At 37.7% G+C, this 24,694-nt stretch overlaps 1 protein-coding gene across 13 annotated transcripts in view; it reads right to left on the minus strand.

Moving 5' to 3' along the window:
- The window catches only part of ADAM22 (ADAM metallopeptidase domain 22), a 128,964-nt gene that overhangs the window by 27,566 nt on the left and 76,704 nt on the right, over window positions 1-24,694 (minus strand). For all 13 annotated transcript variants that reach the window (XM_039548960.1, XM_039548959.1, XM_039548958.1 and 10 more), the window contains exons 7-22: window positions 24,579-24,648; window positions 19,305-19,375; window positions 18,736-18,810; window positions 16,602-16,673; window positions 15,409-15,575; window positions 13,385-13,469; window positions 12,853-12,943; window positions 10,987-11,038; window positions 9,035-9,134; window positions 6,022-6,093; window positions 5,499-5,591; window positions 3,019-3,099; window positions 2,749-2,799; window positions 2,414-2,477; window positions 1,793-1,898; window positions 594-710 (exon numbers count right to left, since the gene is read on the minus strand). In XM_039548960.1, the coding sequence (XP_039404894.1) occupies window positions 594-710; window positions 1,793-1,898; window positions 2,414-2,477; window positions 2,749-2,799; window positions 3,019-3,099; window positions 5,499-5,591; window positions 6,022-6,093; window positions 9,035-9,134; window positions 10,987-11,038; window positions 12,853-12,943; window positions 13,385-13,469; window positions 15,409-15,575; window positions 16,602-16,673; window positions 18,736-18,810; window positions 19,305-19,375; window positions 24,579-24,648 (1,367 nt within the window). The remainder of the gene's footprint in view (window positions 1-593; window positions 711-1,792; window positions 1,899-2,413; window positions 2,478-2,748; window positions 2,800-3,018; window positions 3,100-5,498; window positions 5,592-6,021; window positions 6,094-9,034; window positions 9,135-10,986; window positions 11,039-12,852; window positions 12,944-13,384; window positions 13,470-15,408; window positions 15,576-16,601; window positions 16,674-18,735; window positions 18,811-19,304; window positions 19,376-24,578; window positions 24,649-24,694) is intronic.

The raw sequence follows: 24,694 nt of genomic DNA on the forward strand, positions 1-24,694 counted from the left end.
CACAATGCCCAGGACCAGGCAAGACTAAGTATTGACTTAGTGATCTCGCTGAGCCTAACATGAAACAAACCAGAACAGTGTATCTACATCAAACAAATGTAACCATGGAAACAAAGACCATTTTTCCTGTGAAACAGCTAGAGTCAGATGAAACTCTTACATTTACTTGTTTAGGACTTCATTTCATCTAACAGGTGTGTGAAGCTATGTAAACATACCACATCTATAATTAGAATTCAGCTAATATATAGCAGTGAATTAGGCTGCCAGTTAACTTTGGCAGTGCAGGCATATTTCTAAGTATTTAGGGTCCATGAAGTACTTTGCAAATATTAAAGAATGTAAAATCACAGGGCCTGAGAAGAGCATTATGTCTCTACAGGCAAAATTGACTACTGCACAGAGGGGACTGCAAAACAGGTGCACTCCCCACAGGCAATTAATTTTCTGAAGCTTAACAAAGGTTGAACTGAAATAATGGTTATGTGTTAATAGGAAAAAAAATTAATGGAAGTAGTTTTTCTCCACTTAGGAATGAGAAAGCTGCTTTTCTATGCAAGATGGATATTGATTGTTCTGTTTTTTCCAATTACCTGCAATTGTAGACTTTTCCATAGTGCAAGATTGATGTTGTGATTTCACCATCAAGTTCTCCAAGTCTGGGCACACTGGATATATTTGAGCACAGAAGGTATCCACAAAGCACATCCCTGCATTGAAAGAATAAACAGATACTCATAAAAAATAAAATGCAATGAAAATGGACAATCAAAAATATGAGGTTTTCTTCATTTGCTTGGTAACCTATTCGTTATTCCTTGCTTTTCTTCCACTGACAATAACTCCCATAAATAATTCTATTTCCCAATAAAATTATTCTCCTTGGAAGTTAGATTGGGAAAGCTCTGCTTTTATAATGCATTAACAAAAATACCCTGATTAATAACAAGCAGGGACCTGCCAAGAACAAACCACATCAAATTGATTTAATGATCTATTAAGATACAGTAACTGGTCCATAGAGGAGCAACAGTAGATACTGGTTTTAAATATACTCTCATAGGACACATACCTAAGGGAACTACAGACACCAAGTTTAATTCAACTGCTAAAGGGACTTCACTATTCATGTGTGGAGACTTTTGCACTGACAGGACAGTAGGGTCTGACATTGCCCATATTACTGAATATTTTTTACTTATGAATTTGTAATGGAACAGAAGTAAGATTACCAAATCTGCATCTAAAAAAGTGGGAAAGGACATTAGTTCACCTGTAGGCAGAACTAGAAATCAAATGTCATTGACAGAATGGAGAAATCCGAAAAACCAGTTTAATAAGGACTGGTGAAAGGTTCAGAATAGGCAGAAATAATCAACTGCATATCTACAGAATGTGAAAAAATGGTTTAGGCAGCAACTTGCAGGAATATACAAAGTTACAGTATCATGAAAAGTGAACACAACTTAGCAATGAAATGGCACAGCACAAAAAGTGAACATCACACCAAGATGTGAAACCAAAGACTGCTCTCCTCTGCACTGCTAAGCCTCACTGAGAGTACTAGGACCACTTTTGGTCCAAGCTCTCCCAAGCTCAGATGGTGCTCTCTTGTCAGAGATCATCTCTTCTCAACACCCTGCTCCTTCCAGGATTTCTTGCACAAAGGTCTGCAGAAGAAGGCCAGAAGTCTTATCCACAGAAAGGCTTTTTGAGCCTCTTCATGCCAGCTAAAGAACTGGATCAGGGTAAGAAACCTCATACTAGCAGCTTTCTAAATGGATCAACTTACTGTTTATTGCACTGTATCCAAGAGTCCTTGTCTCTTCCGCAGTTTCCTTTCTCAGTCCCCTCAATATTCAGCTTCTCATAGCAGTACCTGTCAGCAGCCGTCACTTCTAAAAACAGAAACAAATCTCTTCTAAGATGATGATGACTTTGAAAAGCCATGTCATGAGAAATGGGGATACACCATCAAAGCAAGCTCAGCTTCCCAATTTGTGAACTGAAGCACCATGATCTGTAGGTGGTCCATGAAACTCTGCACAGTGCTCTTCTCAGCTAAAAGCTTTATGAGAACACCACAGGACTGTTCAGATTGATGAGGGTTTATTGGTCAAAAATGCCCAGAAGCCACTGAAATAAACTAATGAACATGAGTATAGGCTCCCTAGGTGTTTACTAATGAGAACTAAGGTTTAAGACTTCAGAACAAACACCAGTAAGTTAACCAACACTAGAGAAAGAGCTGGAAAAGAGGATGGAAAGACAAAATTATGGGGAAGAAGGGAAGAGACATACAGTTCTAGATGTTTTCAATGGTTCTCAGTATGTGTCTTCCATAATTTTTCTTAGCTAAGATAGCCTTTCAAGCCACATTACAACCAACTTAGAAACAATAACATTCACTTACTTTCACCCCAGATATATTTACATTGCCGGTCCCTGGTTTTACATCTTCCTCCAAAGCAAATACCCTAGAAAGAAAGAAAAAATACAGGAAATATTTCAAATAACTTGATTTTCCAAAATACATATTTCTTTAATATAAAGATTTGTCACACACTTTATATTGAGGCAACTAATATGTAATTCTATCTTCCTTTCATTCAAAATATGACTAGCACCCAAAACTCATGAATGTTAGCAGAACTGTCCCAGGTGACTTCCAAAGATCTTAAAATAAAATCTATAAAAAACAATTTATAACAGCAGAAAGAATGTAAAACAAACTGAAGTCCTAATTACCTGTCTGTTATCACATGAATATCCATCCATTTTATGGATATTAGGAGAACACTATAGAGAGAGAAAATAAGTAATAGATCAGACATGCATGAAAGCAAAGTATACAACAAAATTCACATGAAAAATTATTTCAGTATCATGGTTTTTTTCAGCATCAATAGATTTAACACAATTTTTATACACCTTACTATACAAAACAATAACATTCATAGTGATTTCAAGACTACAGGTGGGGTTTTTTGTCTCATGGATAGAAGACACAAAAATCACCTGGCTGGAATTTCCTGTGCAGTTCTCTGCAATATCACAATCATTCACTGCTTCTCGACACAAAACTCCTTTAGGTTCAAACTGGAAAAAAAAGCACAGAAAATTAGTGTCTTGGTATCTCCATATCTTGCCTTCAATGCAATGCTTCCTTACAGTTTTATCTAAAATAAAAAATGGGAAACATTCATGTGCTGACTGAAGTGGGAAGACTTTCCTTTCTGTGGTGTGTATGCTGCACCACTCAAGCCATTTGCTGGTGCAAGTGGTACCACTCTCTGAGGCACCCCCTCCCAAGGGCATCAATTGTGGGGTCGAGCAGAAGTCTCTCCTGGGACACAGGACCCCTGGGGGTGTCCAAACCAATACTGCAGTAGCTGGCAGCATCATCCTACCAGGATTTTTTAGGACTATTTTACTCTTCTCTACAAAATAGGAGTGATCCCAATCTTCTCTCTAGGGATGAAGAACACCGCAGAGCTCTATGTATAAACACTTTGGTTATTTTAATCCCCCATTGTTGTTGCAGAACAGGAACTATTAATAAATGTACTGAATTCTGTACAGTTTGACACCATTTTCTAAGGGACTGGATATTTAACAACGAAAAGCGTACCAGCAACCTAATACAGACATTTTGGCTAAAGATTTATGTGCTATGTCTCAAGACCTGGAAAAGCAGGAAGACATCTCATTTGAGGCAATCGTTAGTTTTTCTGGTCATGGACACACTACAGACTTCTTATTTTCCCACAAATTTTTCTGAAGACTGTGATACCCAGTGCATTTTGCAAACCTGTGATTTTTTTTTTTTTTTATCTGCATGCACATACATTTTTTGGGGGACAACTGCTAACTTCCACAGTTGGTGTGAACGGGCACACATCAGTGGAAGAGCTAGACTATGGTACTTTCTCAGCCTTCAGCTTCTTTTTTCTACCAGTCTCTCGAAAAATGCAGACAGACATGAACATTTTCAGAGACATTACAGGTTGCTAGGATGTATATTCACCATGCATTGCTTGCAATCCCTCCTTCACTCCTGCTTTCAGGCAGGGTATTGCAAGGGAAGGTAACCTCAAGTTTGGGAACTGTTATATACAGTCTTTTGAGTTGTCCTGATTAACACCTCCTAGGGATACACATTCTGTAAAACTCTACTTTTCTGTCCATTCACTCACCCTTGTCACTCTGTAAGTAGATAAACCCTTTCATCATTTGCAAAAAAATAAGATAGGTATACAGAAGCTTAGTTTAGTTCTGATAGTCTTTAATATGGTGCCTATGTGACTTGGATTCTTGAACAAAATTCACCCACACTGGCAATCTGATGATTTTTTTTATTACATTAAAAAAAGGAATGTGCTTAGGGAAATGTGATCTGTTCCAGCATAATCTGTGCTTTTTCTTTTTTTAACATTAGGATGAGCACAAAGTTAAGAATGTGGTCCACAGTTATTATTAATGATCCTCCTAAGGAAATGAACCCTCAAATGGGCACAAAGATAAAAATATCCCACATAGCACACCACAGTTTAATTACATTAATACTAATTATCTTAATTACTAAATGAGCACAAACAACTCATAAATATGACTTCAATTTGAAGTCATATTTAGCAGGACTCCCTTACAGCCACAATCTGGTTAAACCTCCTTTTACTATTTACTGATGTATCAGGAAGAATACCTTACAGTTTACATAGCACTTGATTCCCTTTACTCAATGGGATTTCAGTCAGTCCAAACATAAGGAGACACATGCAGACCAAATTGAAACTGAAGCCAGGTGATTTTTAGATGAACTCTTCTGAGTAATTCTGCTGGGTGAGCTTTTGGGTTTTTACTATATCCTTCTCTCAGACATTCTGTGGTATGATTTTCCCACTCAGTCTCATGGGGCAAATCCAGATCAACACATATGGCCTTGGGAGTGGCACATGGATAAGGATGTGCATGCTCACAGAATGACAGGATTTCAGAATGGTTGGGTTTGGGAGAGACCTTAAAGACCATCTAGCTCCAACACCACTGCCATGGGCCGGATTACTCAAAGCCCTATCCAATCTGGCCTTGAACACTTCCAGGGGTGGGGCATCAACAGCTTCTCTGGGCAACCTGTTCCAGTGCCTCACTGTTCTCATAGTGAAAAAAGAAGGACATCTAATGAAACCTTTATGGTTAATTTATCCTTTAAACAAGGATGTCTAATGAGCTCTCATAGAACTTCAACCTGATTCAAACCTATCTGAAACATGAAGGCTTTAATTTACCTCTGCATTTGATGACAGTCCCTGCCCCAAAAAGTCAAGCCTAAATGACAGAGTCTAGCCCCAGAAAAATCAGATTTCAGCCAGTTTTAAAAGGTAAGCTTTCAGAAGAATAATCACAAGGTCTGCAAGGGAAAACACATGTGCTGTAGGGCCTGCAGCCACCTGGATGCATTCCCAGCAGGATGCTGCAGTGAAGGTCACTGCCCTTACCCGGCACTTCCGACAGCAGAGCCCATTGCTGCACTGGGAGCCCGCGGTCAGGGTGCAGGTATTGCAGCACTCTCCTCCTTCACTGGCACACTCCTGAGGAACACACACAAAGAACAGAATACATGCAAAAAGCACATGAACCCCAAGCTCTTATTACTTCTCATCTTAGCAGACTACTTGAATGGATTTTTATTCAGGCTTTTAGGCACCTGGAGGCAGAAAAAGGCATGCACTTGTGGGGCATGAAACTGCTGCTTCCTGTGCAAGATAGAAAATAATTTTTCTAACTTCATATTGTCAGTCATTAAATACTAACATTTTAGCACTGACCAGTGTTTCCATCTAGAAAAATGCTTTCTTTAATGTCTTTGAAGGTATGATTCTGCACAGGCAGCTATTACTATGAATCCTTGGGCACATGACCTTCACCCTGCTTTGTCTTCCTCCACTTGTTAACAGCAGCAATGGGCAGCACCAATTCTTGGACAAATTTAGCTGCTAATTTAAAGTACATTGCACTTACCGCTATTGTCCCACAGTCACATTCTTCTCCATCTTCCACAAAGCCATTGCCACATTCTGGAGGATCCAGAAGCTGCATGGAAATTCAGAAATCAAAGGGCACGTCTCTCCTAAGGGAATCATTTTTACTCTGTGCAACATGGCTTTTAAGCTAGCACTCCAATGCATGAATTCAAAAACTGTACCCACGACTCAGGGAGACACTGAACACAACTGAAGTGTACAGAGAATGAACACTGCTGCAAATTAATTCAGCAATGCTGCCAAGTCACATTGTACCTTCTGTGCATAGGTGTCAGCTTTACAGTAAATTCAGTTCGAGCAGAAGTTACAATGAAAAACAAAAGGTGTGACAATAAAGGAAAAAAATTTAAAAGATATGACAATTTCATTATCTTCACAGTGGTTGCAATTGCTACTATTCTGGAGTTCAAGTGACGAGGCTGGAAGGTTAAAGACTGCACTGTAAGTTCAGAAGGAATAGCCATAAAAAGTTGTCCTTTTATGTGGCTCAGAAATGCTTGGGAAGGTGAGAGGACGAGTTTCTTTGTCAGTTTTTGTTACAGTTGGATTTTTCTTTCCCTTTTCCTCTACCACAGTTGGGAACTTTCAGGTGTTTTCTATAAGTATGTACCACAGGCAGATGTGTACAGGAAGTATTGCTGGTGAGGCTTCTTCCCTTACCTTCCAGCTTTCCCACTGAACTGTAACTTAAAATAAGAAAATGTGTATATCTGTATGCTATAACCTCTTCTAAGGGACACTTACACTGCGTTCTTTCCAGTTTAATTTTTTCTGTCTTCCTAAAACTTTTAAAGGTAGTTCTTCTAAAACAAAATATTTTTTTTTCTTTGGACATAAAAAAACATAATAGTAGCTTTTATTGCATAAATGAGCAGGCATTTAAGCATGTCACCAGACTAAAATTTTGCAGATTATGCTCTGAGTTCTCCAATTAAACCAGGACCATTCCAAAAATCACTCTGCTCATCAGCCATCTGCACAAGTACATGGTTCATGGTGTAGAGCATTTCTCTCCAGCTGCTGCCTTTCTGTCAGGAGCCCACAGGATGAAGCATTACCCCACATCCTTCACTGTGCCACAAACCACAGCCTGGCACAGGCTGATGTGCTATTATTAGATCAATTGAAATGGAAATTCAACTGCAGCATGCAATGCAATGTAGAATTTAACGTTAAATGTATGCCATCTTTTAGAATTATTAAGGAGTTGTTAAAACTGCTTGTTTCCTATGTATTTTTCCAGACAACTTCTTCAATATCTCTCGGTGTGCTGCACAACAAAGAGACTGCAGTAACAGAGCATTCTGCCTTAAAATATTGGGCCAATTTGCTGCAATACATAGGGACAGCTAAATACAAAACTGAAGAAAAAAAACAAACATTAAAAGCAAATTGGACAACCTTTCCCCAAAGTCATATCATTCATCCATTCATTTGAAAAGAGCATATGTTCAATCTGCTCCAGCAGCCACTGATGTAATTTTTGAGATTATAGCTGATCTAACAGTGGAGCACTGCCAAACACTGCCCGTTGTCACATCAGCTTTCCTTTATCTCATAATGCTTGAAAAGCAAAAGTTTGTGTCTCACCACCCTTGCTAGGAAAAACATGTCTTTGACAGCTTTGTTAATTAGACAGACATCCACTGACAAGACCTTTAAACCAACCCAAATCACAATACATAAAAGAGACTAAATCTCCCTGGCTTCCACATCTAACATTTCTGCATGCTATCAAAAAATAACGTAAGTGCTGCCAAACAAAATTGAAAGCAGAGTAATTGAGGTTTTTTCCAAGTGACAGATGTGTAAACGAACATAATCACCAAAACAAAACCAAGACATATTACACTATATAAAAATACACTCAGCAAATAAATAAATCTACCAGTATTTCTCTCCACCTTTAATGAGATGGAAAAGAGCAAACTTCTAAAACTTGGGTACATTTTAAGTAAGAAATCTTACATCTTATTAATGAATTACAGTGCTTTCTCTCCACTTTTAATAATATACTCTTTCATGAAAAGAGACCTTTAAGAGATAAGCAGGCTCAGCTCGATGTTTTCTCTTCCCTTATCTGACATTTATTGAAATTCTGTGGTTGTCAGAAGATGCACTTTTTCTCAGGCTCACCAGAAGGAACATGCATCACTCCTGAATTGACTTGCTTCTCTTTTACATCTGTGACCATCTCAGCTACCAGGTAAGTCTTTTTTCCACCTTGGACTGTCTTTGTGCCTTAGTCTCTTTCCTTTGCTTGTTGAAAGGCAGCCATTAAATACAAGTTAACATTAATTATATATAGAAGAGAGTCAAGACCATTATCCTGTTTGCTTTACATTTTAACCTATGCTTCAGTAAATGGAGCAGGAATATACCAAAACACTGCTGCAAATCCTCCATTGCAGACCTTGTATCTTGGCTGGAATTTTTTGGCCTTGCTTTGCATTTATCTCCCTTAAATGTCTGATGGTAGGGCACTGCACCCACTGCAGAGGCTAAAAAAGCATCTTGGGACAGATCTGACATAAAAACAATCCCATTTCAGCTTCCAGAGATTAGTAAAAAACATTGATTCAGTGCAAATTAGAATTCAAGCTCCACAAAAGTTTACCAAGACACTTAAAATCTCATCACATACATTCAGCTGTAATATATAATACAGTACAATAATAAAATATAATACAAAATTGTATTGTATTTACAATATTCAGAAAAAATTGCATGAGGGATGGTTCTTGATCAAAGGCTGTGGATAATCTATTGGGCAGGAAACCACTTTATTAAAATTTTATTTAAACATAATTTCTAAATTACTATGGACTAAGATAATCTACTTACACCCATATGTTAACAGAATAGTTAGAAAGAACCAGAAATCTCAAAACTACAGGTATTGTTTCCAGTATTATAATTTTCATTTTTCTTGGTTTCATCTAAATTAGCAATAGAATAGAAATAATACTCAGCATTAATGTAATACTTACTTTGGTTGGTTTATTGAAAAGGCAGGCTCCACCTCCATTGTTTAAAAATTCATGATATTCTTCAATATCACACTCAGAGAACTTGCTTGGAAGATAGTATCTAACAGAATAAGGTAGCAGGATTAATTTCTCTGGAGCTTTTTACACTTCATATTTTCTTTTTTCAAAACAGGAGAACTACAACATTATACTTTAGAAAAAGAATGAAAACATGCTGTTCATAGTGACTATCTGTTTGTAAATCTATCTAGTTTGAAAATGCTTTCGGTAAATAACAAGGAAATTTCAACAATGACACAGAGTTCATGGAAAGTGAGAGGTCTAGAACATTTCACTAAGTTTTTACATGCCAACACCATAAATCTGATTATAGTGTGTAGTTCTCACAAGCGTGACTTGTTCTACTAACAGGCCTGATCTCAGAAATTCATCTATCTCCTCCCATATAAACTGCAGGAGACAAAGAAAGCTCATAGTTTGTTTCTCTCTTAGAGGAAATGGTTCTCCTGACCCACAGAATTTTTATATAGTAAGAGTTACATAATTTTAAACATGCTCCTAACAAATACCACCTAACATTTCAGCTTCTCTCTGTCGTATGTACCACTCAGTAAATTTCAACTGAGTGCATAGTGCCCCTGAGGCACAGTGCCCCACCTAAACACAACATGATGCAGAGAATCTTTGCATGGATCCTTTCCACAGGGAAGTAACTTTTCCCAAGGCAACTGCAGTGATCTTCATATTCAGGTCCACAGTCACGAAAGTACTTACGCTTCAAGCAGATTTTGGAGTCTCAAGGGCTTTCCTCTATCAGCTCACCACTGGATATAAAAATATTAGCCAAAGTGCTATCCTGCATTGCTGGGAGGGAGAGCTTCCAAAACATAATTGGCCTTTTCCATCTGTAAGGCTCACGAATTTGGTCCAAACACTACAGAGGCTGTGGGTTTCACCAACATTCAGCAATAAGCTAGGTAAATACAAGGCTTTCTCATGTACCCAATTATTTGAAAGGTTTAAACTTCAGATAAAGAATTTAAAGACCCTAACATGAGATTTTATAACTTTTATAAGAATCAAAAATGCTTCTCAGACTGGCTCTTTAACTTAGTTAAAATCAGAAAAATCCTAGCAGGTATGTTTTCAGGTATACCAAGGCAAAAAGGGCACACTTTCAAAGAGGTTTGAATGACATATACTTCTTTGCTCAAAATTTTTCTGACCACAAAGCTATTGTGAAAATATGTGGATCCATTCGTAATGAACTAAAAACTGAGCCCTGTCTGTATCTAAAATTAGAATACAATGTAATTCATATCTAAAACTAGACTACAACGTAATTCATACACGCGATAAAAGACAGGCCTGTAATAAAAAGCACTAGGGTCTGAATACACTTTAGAAAGCATCAAATTTCATCCAGCAGCAAAAATTTGCTGATTCACCAGTCATTATGTTAAAATCTCTCCAGTGACACTACACATGGGTATGAACATACTCAGCGTCCCACTGGGGGATAAAAAATGACAGGAGATTAATGAAAGATTCCAACAAAAACACTGAAATGAGACACGCCTCAGAAATTTGGTTATAGGATTTCAAGAATTAGGGTGTGTCATTGTTTGTTCCCACAGCTCAATAGCAAACTTGCATGAGAAAAGAAGCTACACCTGCTTCTGCTTCTCTGCAATGATCTGGTTTACTGTTGAGCTTTGTGCTTTCCAAATTAAATCAGCATTCACCAAAAATCCTCACGTATCCTTCTCATGAACTCACTTATTCTCACATTTCTTCAAAGGTGTCTCTGTATGGTATATAGCTAATACCTTACTTTCTGAAAAATAAGTCATCAAAAATATTCTGCTGAACCACAGAAGAGAAAGATTTTCACACCTTTCCTTTATGTTACTGTATGAAGAACATGACTTTCCTCTAGTGAAATGTCTTACCCCATATCTCCCATTATGCATCCAGACCAGGTGTCCTCACACTTACACTCACCTGACAAAAAAAAAGGATAAAATAAGAAGTTACATCTCAAGTAAATAATACACTTCTTACCATAAAAAGCACACTACACTCAATTCCATTTCATATTTCAAGACAGGTTGGAAAGAATAATTTGTTGGTTTATTGCACACCTTAGTTTAAGTGTATCAGTGTTCCTTACCAAACTTTTTAAAAAACTCTACATGATTCTACGCAATCTTGAGCTTTGAAAATATGTCCTGTTTTTCTTTCCTTCTCTTAAAGTGAAGTTAGAGGAAACTGCAGTATTAGCCTTCAGCACTTGCAAATCATGAGTCAGCTTTCTCGTCTTCTCCTGTGTGATGATACTAATTTCTCAAATTTTCAGATTTTAAAAAAAAATCATTTTAACTTTTTGATTTTTTTAGTTCTCTTCTTTGACTATGCTAATGTTATTGGGAAAATCTTCCCTTGAAAAACCCCAAACATTAATTTAGAAAAAAAAAATGGAATGGTCAATGAACACAAGGTAGTACAACAGGATCTATCAACTTTTTCCTCTGCTCTCCCTCCCGCCCTCCCCTACCTGCCTCCCTTCCTCCCCTACCTGCCTCCCTTCCTTCATGCAACTAACTCCCTTCTGCCCTGCCAGCTGGGATCACTTTGCTCTGGTCTCAATCCTCCACTTTCAAAGCTGTATCTTGCCTCAATTTCAGTAGAAATGCTTTCCACTTACACATTCTGTAACTTCTCTTACTGTACACATGAACATCAGTTTATTGCTTCCATTTTAAAAGTACAATTAGAAAGGAAATGAAGTTTGGTCCAAAAGTTGCATTCTCTTCTCTCCCCACCAAAACAGTGCCCTGCCCCTCTCAGCCATAAAGAAAGGGAATCACCACTATTATAATTTTCACTTTTACCCTGCCCCTACATCAGTTAAAAAATACGTGGCTGGAAAATGAATACTGAACATGTCTGTAGGATAGAGCATCCGTCCCACATTTCTGAGTATTTTTAAAAACAGTATTACATAATCTACAAAAAAAATACTTAAATGCAGATGTATCTCTGCATTATATATCGTCTACAATGCCTGAAAACAAAATCCACCTAAGCCAAGTTCTAGTACTCAATACAGTAATTTATCTTTTTTAAATGTAGGCCACATAAGCACACACAATCCAGTAAGTACGCACTCCAGTTCATTATTTAAATTGTTTCAAAACTGTATTTTAATCATATCAAGCTCATGGAAGCAGGAAGGAGAGGTGCTTGTTGCAGGCAGAGTGGTAGAGATTAAAGCATTCCAGGTAAACAGGGATAACCAAGTAGCTGAATACCAAGGTTACAGCAGAGAAATGGTAGCAGTAGGGTAGCAAGTACTGGAAATTTGGGTAATCTACCAGAGGAAATCAATCAAGAAAAACAGATATAAACTGTATTGTCAAAACTGTTCTATATAACAGTACTGAGGAGGCCCCTCATTATCCCCAGGTCTAATAATGTATATATTCCGCCCTTGTGTCGTAAGATGGCAGCCATTTGGTCTGTGGGTGGGACACCAGTCTGCCTGAAATGAATGAAAGTGGCAGGTGCCTTTATGGTCTATTTTGGATGAAACGGTGACACCAGTGCTGCCAGGAATTATGAGCACAGGGATATTAGAGCATTTAGATGGAGGAAAATTAATACATCAGACCCTTCTCATTTTACTGCAAGAAATAAAAATATTGCAATATTGTGAGAAACAGAAGGGAAAAGTACGTATCAGAAAGACACTGATAAGATCCTCCACCTTCTAAGATTTTTCTCTTGAGACAGAGTGAAAAACCAAACAAACTTACCACTTAGAAGTTTTCTTCTGTCTGAGAAAATGCCAATGTTTTGGGCCAAGGTCTGTGCCAGGGTAACTGCCATTAAGTCTGGCTTTCCAAACTGAAATAAACAAGCAAGGTACAAAAAGCAATCAGTAACACACAGGTATCTCAGATTCAAGTGAAGCTTTTCTCATATCAAGGCAAAAAAAAAAGGCATAATCAGGTAGACAGCGTTAGAATTCTTACGTCACGGTAGCTAGATGAAAACTAAACACTGGCTTATAGACAAGCTAAGTAAGAGAAAGTCCGTTTCTTTCTTGGTATTGTGGCTGCAATTATGAATGACAGGATATTGCAGAATTTGCTGAAAAGTGTATTTGAACCTATATTGAATTTATTCACTCATCACTCTTCATTGAAGTGTCCATTCTAGAGAGCTACATTAATATTCTGCATCAGCAAAAAAAAAGCAAAATATTTTGAGGAACATGTCTGCACTGATAAATTCCGTGCAGATAAATTTCCACCACTTATTGCTTGTACCAGTATCCCCACCTACCTCATTCACACCTCCGCCTTTAAGCAAGGAGCAGATTCCACCAGTGTGGGCTACGCCACTTCGACTGCTCTGAAATCGACTCCCCCTTTGACAAAAAGGAAAAGAAAAGGAAGTTTACCCTGCTCAGTCCATGAGTTTTGCACACGACTATTCCAGCACTCCCTTCTGATTTCCAAATGAGAAGATGGCATTTGCAAATGCTGGATGCCACCACTATGCTTCAAACTATGGAAAAACAAGTGGAAAAACAGATAACCACTCACAAACCTCACATGACAAATTATCTCCAGAAAAGTTATACCTTCTTCCCTCCTCCTTTTCAGACTACCTAATACAAGAAGAACGGGACTATTTTGCCAAACCACCTGGATCTGCCCAGCCTTTTGTTTCTTGACATTCTACTGCAGTGAGTGCCCTCCGCTGGCACATGCTCCAGGCAGAGTGCAGGAGAGGCCACCGGGCTGCCAACGCACAGGACTAGTGAAACAACACGTGTCTAATCAGGCAGTGCTGATGAGGTAAAACTCAAGGGGAGATGCATTATCAGAAGATGCAGAGGTAGGTGGAAACTTCCTGGAACTACAGCCAATCTCATCCAAGGAACAGATGCACTCTGAGCCGAAATCTAATCACCTCTTTGGTGCTGACCACATCAGCATGATTGACCGCCAGTTACTGGAGACAAAATATACTCTGCTCCACCTGAGAGTACTGATCCATCCAGCAAATTATTTTTTTTCAAGTGAAAAAAAACCATCAAACATATAGTTGAGTGATACTTACTAAAACATCAAGAAGAATTAAAATGTGGGCTAACTGTGCTGAAGGTGGAAGTTCATTTGTAACCACTGTACCGTCACACCAGCTACCCTCACCTTCCAACTTAGCTGTGTTTCACACACAGACACCATTTCAGAAATTACTATTTCTAAACAATCTATGAATGCGATACCACAAACACCATTGGTGGTGGTGCAATTAGCATTACAGTGGTATCCAGAGTCCCACCTACAGGCCAAGTCAGGCTCTCTTTTGCCCCAGTCAATCCACACACATTCACAAGAACAAGACTTCCCCCCCAAAGACTTTACAACGTCACCAGAGAAGATACACAAAGGATATGAGAAAGCCTGATTCCCATTTAAGAGATGAATATCTGAGACACAGAGAAACCAAAATCTGCAAGCATCACTTGCAGACCTTACTAGCTTTCTTCAAGGCAGAAATCAATAGCAGTAATTAAGCACATGCAAAAATTCTGAGGGTGGATACTGGGCTTGGGTATCCTGGAACCCTACTGAGGTCATGTTTAGGTTAAGTTTATTCTTACAGGCTCCAAAAACAGTCAGCAGAGAGAAAAAAGAACTCCAACAGAGATACTCATCTGGCATGTCTTGTGTGGATCAAAAATCTCAGCCATTAACCTCTTCTGTCTTTTTGTAGATATATTTTATTATATCAATCTTATTTCCAAAACAATTGAGGTATTTAAAGAAAATAACATTCCTCTCAGTTTAGTATTCTTACAGCTCAAATGTCTTGGGAGAACAAACTGTTTTGAGGATCTGAAACACTTCAGTAATCCTGCAGCATGCAGGTCATTCAACGAAGTAAAGCAGGCCATAGTGCACTTCAGCAGAAAACCTCATTGGCTTCAAAACCAATGTTCTGCCTTTAAATAATCCATGATCTACTGCCAAAGAAGCCAACCTCCGAGGTGAAACTGTGCATGACTCTTCAGATAGCTGTGCTTGTGGAGCAGGTGATTGCACAGAATAACAAAGGATTACAGCGCATGCAGCTCAGGCTTGGTATGTTAGAACCAAAAGAAGAGTCAAACCTCTAGTTGCACTGGCAGGCAGTTTGTGCATTAATTTTTTCCCACCTCCCCATCCAAAACATTATTTTCTGAATTATTGTGGACTACACACACAACAGAAAGGAGATGCATCAGCCAGTCATGAGAAGCAACCCCCAAGGAAAGAAAAAACCCCAGTAATAAAACATCACACGAGGTTACGTACGAAAAAAGGTGAACTGCGTCACTTTTCTCTCTGATAAAATCCCTCCTATATTTCATAAACTCACGTAGAGTCACCAAGGGGTTTTCAGATATGGTGAACTTGTTATCAGTAGCCCAGGTTTCCATGGCAACCAATACTATCCTCGTGTTAAGTTGTTCTTTATATATCTAGTACATTAACAGAATGAACAAATATATTATGTCAAATAGAACAAAGATGAGGTTTACCCCTTTTTTGTAACAGCTTGCATTTTTACGTAACTAAATATTTAGCTTATTCTAGCACACTTTAGGTTCTCATAAGTGTTTTTATCTCCCTTAAAACCAACAAAAGAACATAAAAAAAACAGTAAACCCAAAATTTTAGGCTTAATACTTCAATCAGTTCTCTTAGCCTTCAAAAAGATCCCTTGAACATCCTACACAGGCAGAGCTGCATAGAAGAAAGATGGGATTTTTGAAAAATTACTACATTCCAAATAGTGCAAAGATTTGAAATTAATGGGTCTTTTATAACATCCAGCTCACCCAATGACACACAGGGGCTCTCTTATGCGGAATAATGATCTATAAAACCATATTTTTCACTGTTGTATACATCTACAGGAGTATTTCAACTCATGCTGGCTGAATCACAAAAAAAGGGCCATCCTTTCAATGCTGGGTTAACACTACACACAAAATACTTTCAAGCATTTTCTTATTCTAGTATTACTTTTCTTTTTCTATTAGTACTTGGGGTGAGGTGCAAGAGCCAGCAGCTCATCTGATGTAGCACCATAAATATAATCCACATAGTCCACCTGCATGTCCCTATTCTAACTCATTTACTCAAGTGCACTTTTTCTGGAGAAATTTTAATGCATTAGAATTTCAGATTATCTTTTGAGTTTGATGCTGTCAACACAGGGATCCTGTGCTAGAAACTGTCCTATCTAAGGTGCTCTTTAAAACTCAGACTCAAGGGACCGATCCAGCAAGATACCTAAAATTTTAAAGCCACAAAAACCCCTGTCGGATGCTTTAAGTTAGAGAAAGGCTTTATAGGTGACTGACTGTGGTTCTAGTGAAAATTTGTGATCTCATATACATTATCACTATTATATCACGAGCTGACAGTTCTTGCATCGATCGTCAGGAGAATCTTATGACTCATCTCACACACAAAAGAACATATAGTTGAGTGATACTTACTAAATCTGCCATGTTCACAACTGATTTAGCATAGCTGTTGGTATGGCCGACTGACAAACGGTGCTTTTTACACTGTGAAACAAGCACAGACCAGTGACAGGTATAGATTTCAGAAAAACAGGGTCCATTTCCAAAACACCACAAAGTAAAAAACAACATCAACAATAAAACCCCTGTGCAAGGTTTTGTTTCCTGTGCTGAATGTAATGTTAATAAACCATAGTGGAAAATTTTTCAGAAATGAACATTACTGATATACTTTACAACAGCTGTTGTAAGGATCTATGAATTCCTCTTTAGAAAGTACCCTAGGATCTTTACTGGAAAATGCTACAAGAACAGGAACATGTTGTTCTTCATTATCTTTATTTGAAAATTTTTAAATTAATCACAAATGCCAATGCAGAAATCAGCAACAAAAACTTCCATAGCTGAGACTCCTTTAGAGGTGTTATCCCAGAAGTGCCTGCACCCATGTTTTAATCTATCAGATCTGGGTTTTTTTTTTTCAATTTTCTCTCTTAAGCTGTTTTCTGGTTTTCTTCTTGTACAGTTTCACACTCCTAATAAAGCCACAGTAATTGGTTCAAATCACTTCAGCAATCAGACTCCAATGGCACCTTTACTGAAATTTGTAATGCAAATGCTATAAAAATGGCACTGAAGACAGCTGTCCAGGTACTCCTATTTGCAGAAAAAACAGTTATGAATGAGCATGATGGGCATGAAAGTCACAGGTATCTCAGAAGAATTTAGGACAAAGCGCACAAGATTTTCAGAAATGTTTAACCGTCTCGTGCCCCATGATGCTTGATTTTGGAATGAAAGTTGTCCATATTTTCTGGAAGTTAGGATCTCTTAGTGGGCACGAAGAAATTCCCCACAACTAGGGCATAGGAAAGGCATCCTTTCAAGCAGGAATGGGGCGGGGGGTAAACCACCAAAACCAAGGAAGTTAAGCCCATAGCAAATGCTATTTCCTTCTCGCAGGAGGAAATGATTTGGCTTCTTTGATCATGGACATTCACTAACACTTGCCTCAGAGAATAAACTCCTAACTGGACTGACTCTTGCAGCAGCTGTGATCAGACAAAATTAGGAAACATTGTCCTTGAAGAAAACCTGTCTCAATAGATAGGATCCCAAGGGAAAAGCTGTGGCTTCAGGTCTTTAGGATCAAACACAATTACATTGATTAAGGCAATTTTCATCCAATATTATTAGTTTTAATCCAAGAATGTATTGCTATGTTCACCAAACTGAGCTGGTGGAGGAGTACACTGTCTAAGGACAGAGGCACTCCTTGTACACTCTCATGTCTATTTTTGCCATTTCAGGTAGTGCCTGAAAGAAGTGCGGCATATTACAGAAGAAGTAGACAAGATTCACAGAAATATTTTGATTTCAAAGCCATAAGGGACTATAAAATCATCTAATGTCACCAGTCAGATGGGCACTACCAGGCTGAACTTTATCCAGTTACTTCAAGAACAAATCATATTGTTTGTGTTTGAAGTTACCTTTGAACACTGCAAGTGATGAAGAATTCACCATTTCCTTTGATATTCCCTTCATTAGTTATTAACCATCTTCACTGACATAAATCTGTGCCTTTTCCCACTGGCTTTTCTTCAATACACTCACTGTTATTATGTCTCTTTCTGCTATGTTAAAAACCCCACTGTATTCTCCCAGAGAAAGTATACAAGCTTAACAAAGTAATTTTCTCTACATTGACTGGGATGTATCAAAAAATCTAGTCACTGTTGATCTCCCCACGCTCAACAGCTGCTGCATAATTGAAATAACTGCACTATTGATTGCTGAGTGGCTGTAACTAAGACAAATGCTCAGGAAAGCCAGAAAGAAAATCATCAGCTTAAGTCACACTGACATTAGTTACTTTATGACTCTTCTTTCTGATACTCAGGCCTACTTGCATTCTTGGCGAAATTAACTTGCCAAAATTCAAAACCAACTTCATCAATGTTTAATGAGACCATAATCTCTTCTATTAAGGATATACTGAATTTATTCCAGCCTTATATTGTTCTTTATTGTTATGCTCTCTGGATAAATTAAGACAATTTGATGCTAATTATAATTGTAAGATGTTGAAATGCGTCAGTCTTACCATTAGATGATCATTTACAATCATCAACTCAATGTATTTTGTTTCCTCTTCAACTTTACGTGGAATCTGACGAACCTATGGAGAGAATGTAACTCTAAGAGGGTCTAACAATACAGAGAGAGTGTAACTGGTAACAAACATCTGCACTTAGTGCCTTCCCCACTTTAATAAACAGTGAAGTCTCTGTTTAGAATATTTATTTTGAAACAAAATAAAGTGGGACAAACTAGCTACTTGTCACTATTGCAACATAAAAAAATATATGTGTTTTATTAATGGGAGTTTCTGATAAAACTATACTCAAAATGAGCAAAAATATTTTACCTATTTTTTCATTTGCAATGTAGCAGTTATTTAAAAATTTCTTAACTCTTCAGGTAGGCAATGTCCAAGAGAACCCATCAAAGTTTAGCCTACATTAGATACCTCTTTTTGTATTAGCTGTATTGATATAGAGATCTCATGCCAAACCAGCAGGAGCAGCAGGACTCCATCTGGACAAATTAACTCAGCAGACATGAAGCAAACTTGATGGCGTATTCCTTAAAAACAAGCATATTGGCACATACCTGCCTTTTCCTTCTTTTGTGTCTTGGCCTTACAACAAAGTTCTGTGATGTAGTATTCATCTGCCAGAACTCTGAGCAGAAAACACAGACAAATACATTGAATATTTACAAAAATATAGCCCATCAATTAGTGACCCTGACGAAACATGACAGTAGTATGGCATTCTTCAGATGCAGGAACAACTCATTTTTACAAGCTTCCAGCTACAAGGGAGGCAAGGCTACAGATGCTTCCCAGTAACAGGGCTCTTATAAAAAACTCTACTAGTGATAATCTGGGTCTGTTGAAACAGATGATCTGTGGGTGTCACGCTTCAGAAAGCAAAGCAGATGTTCTATGCCAAAACTTCACAACACTGGGCATGAACTATTATTAGCATAGTGCTTCCATGGAGTGAATCACATTTTCGGGAATTCAGCAGACATTCACAGAGCTCTTGCAATATCTACCTAAATTAATAAGAAGAGCATGGAAGGCAGAATTAATGCTTTAAGACGATTATATTCACAAAGCAAAATATGTCAGAGTTGGGAGAAACCTTATGAGATTTTGGCAATACTCACTTACCAATACAATAATCCTCCCTGCTAATCCCTCTGTGTCTTTAGCTTCTTAAACCTCTAATCATAAGCATCAAGCAGTTTATTCTTTTGCCAAATCCTTTTCACCAAATCTATTACTAGCCACTCATGGAAAAGGACATACTATAAACTAAGCAGAAGACAACACCTGCTCTCATCCTTTCAAATGTCCAAGAAGTAATTTTCCATCTTTAATTTTAGGTTCATAGTCCCTGCCTCTTTTTTCCTTATACAAAATAAACCTCTTTCCTTATCTTGTATAAATGTGTTTGCTATTCGCATAACCCCAAGAAGATCTTTCTTTGAGACATGCAAATTAAATGTTTGCAGTTGCTGAGTTTGTAATAATGTCTTACTCCTTTTACTGCTTTTCCTCTTTTGTGCTTTCTGCAGCTTTGGACATTATTTCAGTTTCCAGGAACTGAAAACTTCTTTCAGTGTTCCAGAGAGATTTTACCAGTCCTGCAGAGAAGTAAATAGTCCTCTAGGGTTTACAGAGCACTCCTATAGTGCTATAGAGTTTATGGAGCTGTGTAAATTAAGGGACTTCCAGTTCACATATCTTTGTACACAACTTCTGGTTGTGTTACAAATTCCTCACAAGTTCAGTTTTGCTGGTGAGACAGGAAAGTTTCTCACAGCTTCACTTCCTGCTGTATCTTAATTGTACAATTTCTGTATGAGGTTCAAAAATAGGATTAAAAACCATGCTGATAGGAATTTCACAGGGCTGCCATATCAGCAGAATCTTAAAACACAAACCTGAGTTGCCCATCTGACAAGTCATTGCCAGGCCTAAGTGATAATCTTAACCAGGAGTGGCAAATTACTAATAACGCAAACCAGGAAAACGAAGCATGACTAACTGGTATTGTCTTGGGTAAAATGGGCACATGAATTTTGGTACATGAGGTTTGCAGGTATCTTCTCATGGAGCAACCTGGACAATCACAGGCTCTCTGCTTAAAAATGTTTTCATGGTTACACCAGCGTGCTTGAGGACTTTCTTTAGAAAACAGACCAAAAATAAATTAAATCAAACCCAAAGCTTTATTGCTTAAAGACCTGCAGACACTTGAGCTTGCAGTGATATTAAATCTTGAAAACTTTTTTACAATGTTTTTGATTATGCTTTATGTACGTTAATTAGTTTAGACGGTGTTCTAGCGCTACACAACTGGATCTCAACCTGTCATTTTTGGTTTTGTAACATGGGTTATGAAACTGGTAAACACGACACTTTTCAATCAATAAAATAATAATTTACAGTATGTATATACAGGGTCTCAGATAACTTTACCAGCAAATGTGATTGTTTTACCCACAATCGGAAGTCAGTCATCTCTAGAGGGAAATGATGCAGCCATTACCATTAACACATTAACACACATTAACACAGCCTTATAATTCACAAGATGGATAAACCCACACAGGGTGCATTTCTAGCCAAGGGCCCTCAGGCAAAAGAACATGACCAGCAAAATCACGGGGAATGTTGATAGTTGAGAGTGTCTAGCAGATATTTTGATGGGAATATATTACATTGAAAAAAATGTAACAAAGATTCACAAAATCATAGAATCATTTTGCTTGGAAAAAACTGCTAAAATCTAGTCCAACCATAAACCTAATACTGCCAAGTCCCCCTAAACCACGTTCCTAAGTGTCATATCTACATATTTTTCATGTGACCTCAAAAGAAAAGGACATCTGTTATGTATTATTTGAAAAACAGCACCTTTGATAACATATTATTATTTAACCATCAACTCAGGTCTAACCCACTACATTATGCCAGGGCATTGTAGACCTCAACAGAGATGGTGAGAAAAAATACAGTCCACTAAATATAAAGTCAAATGCTCTAAGCGTGCCAAGTCATCTGTCCAAGCTTTGCTTATTTAAAATCCTCATTATTCCTCAGACCATTGCAAAGCACAGTATAATAAATTCTTTTCTGCAACAGCTTGTGTTTTTTTTAATATCCAGGGAGCAAAAGAATGTATAAAGTACATTGCTATTAAACTGTGATATCATAGAGTGTGCTTTTACTATCACTGATACTGAGTAATCCCTATTATTTGAATTTTTTCCCTTTCTAACACTGATATTGAAGCTGGTGATCTATCCAGTCCATTCCTAATGCAGCGGAAATGCTGAGTGGAAATCTTACCTTACACACATGCTCTTTTAAAGATAAGAGAAAAATCTTGGCTTCAAGGAAAATCTCCTTAGGCCAGTCAAATTGATAAATTATGAGAGTAGTAAGGAATGTAAGAAATACTGATGACATACCACCCCAGCACAGTGCTTGCTACTGCTAATAATAATTTTGTTGTAGTACTTTCAAAAAATCAATCACAACAATACTATTAGCAATTAACTGCAAATATTATTTAAAGAAAAAAAAGTCAAGTCAAGACAGCAGTCAGACCTCTCCAGACTGGCAGGGAAGGGGCAGAGATACTGGTGGAGCTCTCATCCTCTAGAGTGTGATTGTGCATGGAGGATGACTTACAAAATTGAATAATCAGAAACAAAGAAAAATGGTGTGTTTCCTAATGAGGATATAATATAATAAATCTACTGTAATTGTCACTAAAAACATCAGAAACACTTTTTCAAACAATTTTACAAAAACAAGTATGGGCATGCAGAAGAGTAGACTGTGAATTAAAGTTTATTTCTCCTACATGGGATCCTAAACATAAAGTGATGGAAGATTAGCACCGTGTACCTCTTATCCACATTACAAATACTTGTATAATTGAGAAGACTAGCACTCTGCAACTGAATTTCCTTTTTAATGTTTTCTACAATCCTGTGATTCTACTTCAATCTAAATGGCAACATGTTCAATTATGTCACATGCTGGGTTTTGTACAGCAAAGCCAGCAACTATTTATTTGTTATCTATAGTAAAATCAAAAGTGTACTAGCATGTCTGGATTTTTGAGGAAAAACAAATAAACAAACAAAACAAGACCCTGAAGCCCTAGTTTGACAGTTTTTTGAAAATCAAGAAGCTTTGGTGGAGGTGAAACCAGGGCATTTACTTGCAATTAATCCCTTTTTGTAATTTTAAAAGCAGAAAACAGTTTTATTCCAAAATCTTGAAAACAGAAAGCTTCACTATTAGGAAATCTTATAAAACAGTTTATAGGTACCTAGCAAGTACCAGCGCTAGCAGTCTCTTAGTTTAACAACATGAGACAGAAGATTTATTTTAAACTCAGCATTGGTTGCATTATTTCCAATCTTTTGAATTATATGTCCTCAAGAAAATGTGACGGAAGATGCACTTTATTATTTGACCTTATGTTCAATAAATTGTTCTCATTACACCACCATCTCTGCAAGCACAGGTAGTAAGCATGGTAAGTGCTTAAGGTGCAGGTACATAGGAAGTTTTGTGACACAGAAGTCAATGTCTTACACTGCACAAGCCCTTTGTGCTCATGTCCCTCCATCCCAACACTGCCTCCACCTCGCCCGGGCAATCATCATCACAGGACAGGAGGCACCAAGCTGGTACACTGCTTCATTTAGATTCAGACAGATTCCTTTCTCAGAACTGAAATTAAGGCAACCCAATTGTAGCAATTTCCCTCTTTTTTCCCACTTTTCTCATTAGCTTCCTGAATGATTCTACTTTGCTTAACAACTGGCAAATCTGCACAAACTGTGCTCCAGGGATGGACCCATCTATGTGCAGTACTCACACCCAAGATCTCAGACCCAAAAGTTTGTTATCTATATCTATATAATATATATCTATATATATATATATATATAAAAACAAACTTTTGGACTGATATAGGACAAACAGTTTGTAACAAGATGACCAAACATCTGTAACTCTCCTGAAGAAATTAGTCTAGAAGTGGTTTCTACCAAAATGTCAGTGTCTATGAAGGACAGTTACATTTATCTAGGATATGTACAGTAGAGCAGAAAAACGCATCTGTGAAACTGACAAATCCTTGACAGAATGGGAATATGTAATAAATACTGCAATTTTAGCTTCAATTAACAAGCTGACCTCTCAGATGAAAACCCATTTTTTTAAAAAACCTTTCTCCCTCCACACACAATATGGGCATTCATCACTACAAGCACTTGAATCCACTTCTGCCTCCAAATTCATTTGCACTAAAATGCATGGCCCTCATCATAGCCAGCACTGTGAAAAATGCTGATCAGACTGGAGAGGAGAGTCACTGAACAGCAACGACCTTTGGCAACTTCTTCTCTCCCAGGCTTATGCTCACATCATGGCACTCACCCTGTATCTCAAAACAGGAAAAAGCCATGAAGAGTTACCAACCATCGTCAATGTGGTGTTTATTTTCATCATCTCTAGGCTACCTCAGTCCTTTCCTTTCTACAACTACTAGCACATAATCCAGCCCACAGACCACATAACTTGTTAAGAGAAACATGTATCATAACATGAAGCTCTAGGAGAGGTTTCATTTCCTGGATTCAGGGTTTTTTCATCACTTCAGGTTCTTTTCCCGTGCTTTCACTGTTTCAAAATGGGTTTTTTTCAGTGCCTTTTTATTTAATTGGGAAAAAGAAGGTATATATAATGAAACAATATACTAACAGAATATGACCTATCAAATACAATCAACAAATTTGGCCTTAGACTAAAACATTTAATAAGTCATGAATATTAAAATATCATACCAGATGGCAGGTCAACTGAAGGAAATTCAAACAACTTGGATTTGTAAACAGAGTGGAAATGGAAGTCATCCTGAAATAGTAAATATTGCCCATATTAAACCAGGAAAAATCAATCC

This window comes from Corvus cornix, chromosome 2, assembly GCF_000738735.6.
Source record: "Corvus cornix cornix isolate S_Up_H32 chromosome 2, ASM73873v5, whole genome shotgun sequence".
Taxonomy (NCBI): Eukaryota; Metazoa; Chordata; class Aves; order Passeriformes; family Corvidae; genus Corvus; species Corvus cornix.